This window comes from Macrobrachium rosenbergii, chromosome 30, assembly GCF_040412425.1.
Source record: "Macrobrachium rosenbergii isolate ZJJX-2024 chromosome 30, ASM4041242v1, whole genome shotgun sequence".
Lineage (NCBI taxonomy): Eukaryota > Metazoa > Arthropoda > Malacostraca > Decapoda > Palaemonidae > Macrobrachium > Macrobrachium rosenbergii.
In genome coordinates, this window is record NC_089770.1 from 12,733,501 (window position 1) to 12,736,000 (window position 2,500).

A 2,500-nucleotide genomic window follows, 5' to 3' on the forward strand; every position below is an offset into this window, starting at 1 on the left:
ACAAAGGATCAAAAATCCTGACAAGGGATCAAGAGATCCTGACAAAGGATCGAAGGCTCTTGACAAAGGATCAAAAGATCCTGACAAGGGATCAAGAGATCCTGACAAAGGATCGAAGGTTCCTGGCAAAGGATCGAAAGATCCTGAAAAAGGATCGAAGGATCCTGACAAAGGATCGAAGGATCTTGACAAACGATCGAAGCATCTTGACAAAGTATGTTAAATGACTAAGGATTATTTAGATAACAGTTCTACGCCACTGGAGAGGATGACTATCACTTTGGTGATGGGTCCTCGTGAGGAATTTGGGAGAAAGGGAGATGGGAAGGGAGAGAGGGAGGGGTGAAGGAGGAGGGGGGGAAGAGAAAGAGTAGTAGGTGTTGTTATTGGATGCCAGTACTGAATAAGTACAATGATGTATTTTTCATTGACGATATTATGGTCGATAACAATAGTAATTATAATGATGGTAACCAAGCAGGCTACTAAAACGATAGTAAACTTTGATGATAATAATAATAATAATAATAATAATAATAATAATAATAATAATATCATCAAATTGATTGGGACCCTCGAAACACGAAATACATCTGTTATCATTTCTTTATTACAGATTTGTTATAACTTATATTCCTATTACACACACATAATAACACACACACAATAATAATAATAATAATATGAGACTGTTAATGATATGTGGGCAGTCTGTCGAAAGCTATCTATAAATCTTTCATTATGCATATACTAAAAAGCCTTGTAATTATTATTATTATTATTATTATTATTATTATTATTATTATTATCATTATATTATTATTTGAAGCTGATAATGATACCTAAGCAAGCAATCGAAAGCTATATGTAAACCATTTATTATATATTTATTAGAAAACCTTCGTAATTATTATCACTGTTGCTATAATATCATCGTTACTGATAATATTAGAAGTAACAGGAGTATTGCAACTTTCGCAGGAATAATTACACCAAACACCAACTGCACCAAGAAATTATCAACACCTTCATAAGTAATACATTATGTTATTTAATAAAATCGACGATCGACATCACGGCGAAACAAAAACTGTTTATTCAATCATATCCGGAAGTTGCTTCGCGTGGTCAATATACAGTACACTTGGTCTGGAGGGACAGCCACTTATCTCCTGCTGGAAACAGCTGATTTTGACAGCCGCTAACATTCCTTGTCTTAAATTAAAAGATTACGTGTATGCACAGAGGTTGGTCAGGGCGAGGCGGGGGGTGGGGTGGGAGGGAGAGGTTAGTCGAATATGAATTTGCTTGTTCAGGATGTAAATAAATGTGACGCGTGTCTACATATTTCACTGAGTGGTTTTGAGGGTGCGTTGGCATTGGCCAGCATTTACAGTATATACACACATACATGCATACATACACACGTATACACACACATATGTATATATATATACTTAAAAATATATATATATATATATATATATATATATATATATATATATATATATATATATATATATATATATATGACCTCATCAACACATGAGCACGTATTTCACAGAGATAAGTTTCTGATTCACATCGGGATCGAACCCAGGTCTCTCAAATGAAAGGCCAGGGTGCTACCTGTGTGGTCCAGTTGCTAGCGCCCTGCCCTTCATTTGAGAGACCTGGCATTGATCCCAATATCAGTCACAAAATTTATATATGTGTATATATATATGTCTGTGTGTGCATGTTTGTGTGTGCATGTTTGTGTGTGTATGAGTCGTGTGTACGTTGCATCTCTTAACTGTGGAAAGCATCCGGTTAAATCATATATCCTATGCAGCCTGTCCGTGAAAACAGAGGGGGCAGAGGAATTCCAACGGGATACCAAGATAACCTCAGATAGTCAGAAACCTCCTTAAACCCATCCACCCCTTCCCAACAACACCCCCTCTCCTTCAATCCATGCCCGCTAAAATCATCCAAAAAATAAAAAGAAAAAAGAGCACAGAATCTTGGCTGATACAAGTTCATCTCTTAGGCGGAGATGTCAGGAAGAGAATGCGTTTGGTATGTTTTTACGGCGTTGCTGTGAAGTACTTTCAAAAAAACAACAACAAAAACAGAAACTACAACACCAATAAAATCAATAATACATGCCATCATGTCACTCAGTGTTACCTTCCTTTAGTTAGCAGGAAACACCTCACAGGAAGCTGATTCGAACCCTTGGCACAGCATTCATTTTAACTACGGGAGTCGCGAGTGTGCATTGCACCATCTTATGCAAATATTGCCCACAGCCCCGTGCAATGGTGAGGAATTTGACACGGGGAGGGGGAAGTAGTAAGAGACGGGAGGGGGAAGGAGAGGAAGAGTGGGAAGGGGGGAGGTGGAGGGAGGGGGATGGAGGGAGGAGGAAGGGGTATGGGATGGATGGAGAAGGAAGGGGTAAGGGGAGGGAAGGAGGAAGGAGGAGGGGTAAGGGAGAGGGGGAAGGGAGGGAGAA

General features: G+C 38.8%; 1 protein-coding gene across 1 annotated transcript in view; it reads left to right on the top strand.

Moving 5' to 3' along the window:
* LOC136854746 (ralA-binding protein 1-like) overlaps positions 1-2,500 on the top strand; it is a 22,758-nt gene that overhangs the window by 2,709 nt on the left and 17,549 nt on the right. The window contains exons 3-4 of the mRNA XM_067131333.1: positions 26-214; positions 2,295-2,442. Of these exons, the coding sequence (XP_066987434.1) occupies positions 26-214; positions 2,295-2,442 (337 nt within the window). The remainder of the gene's footprint in view (positions 1-25; positions 215-2,294; positions 2,443-2,500) is intronic.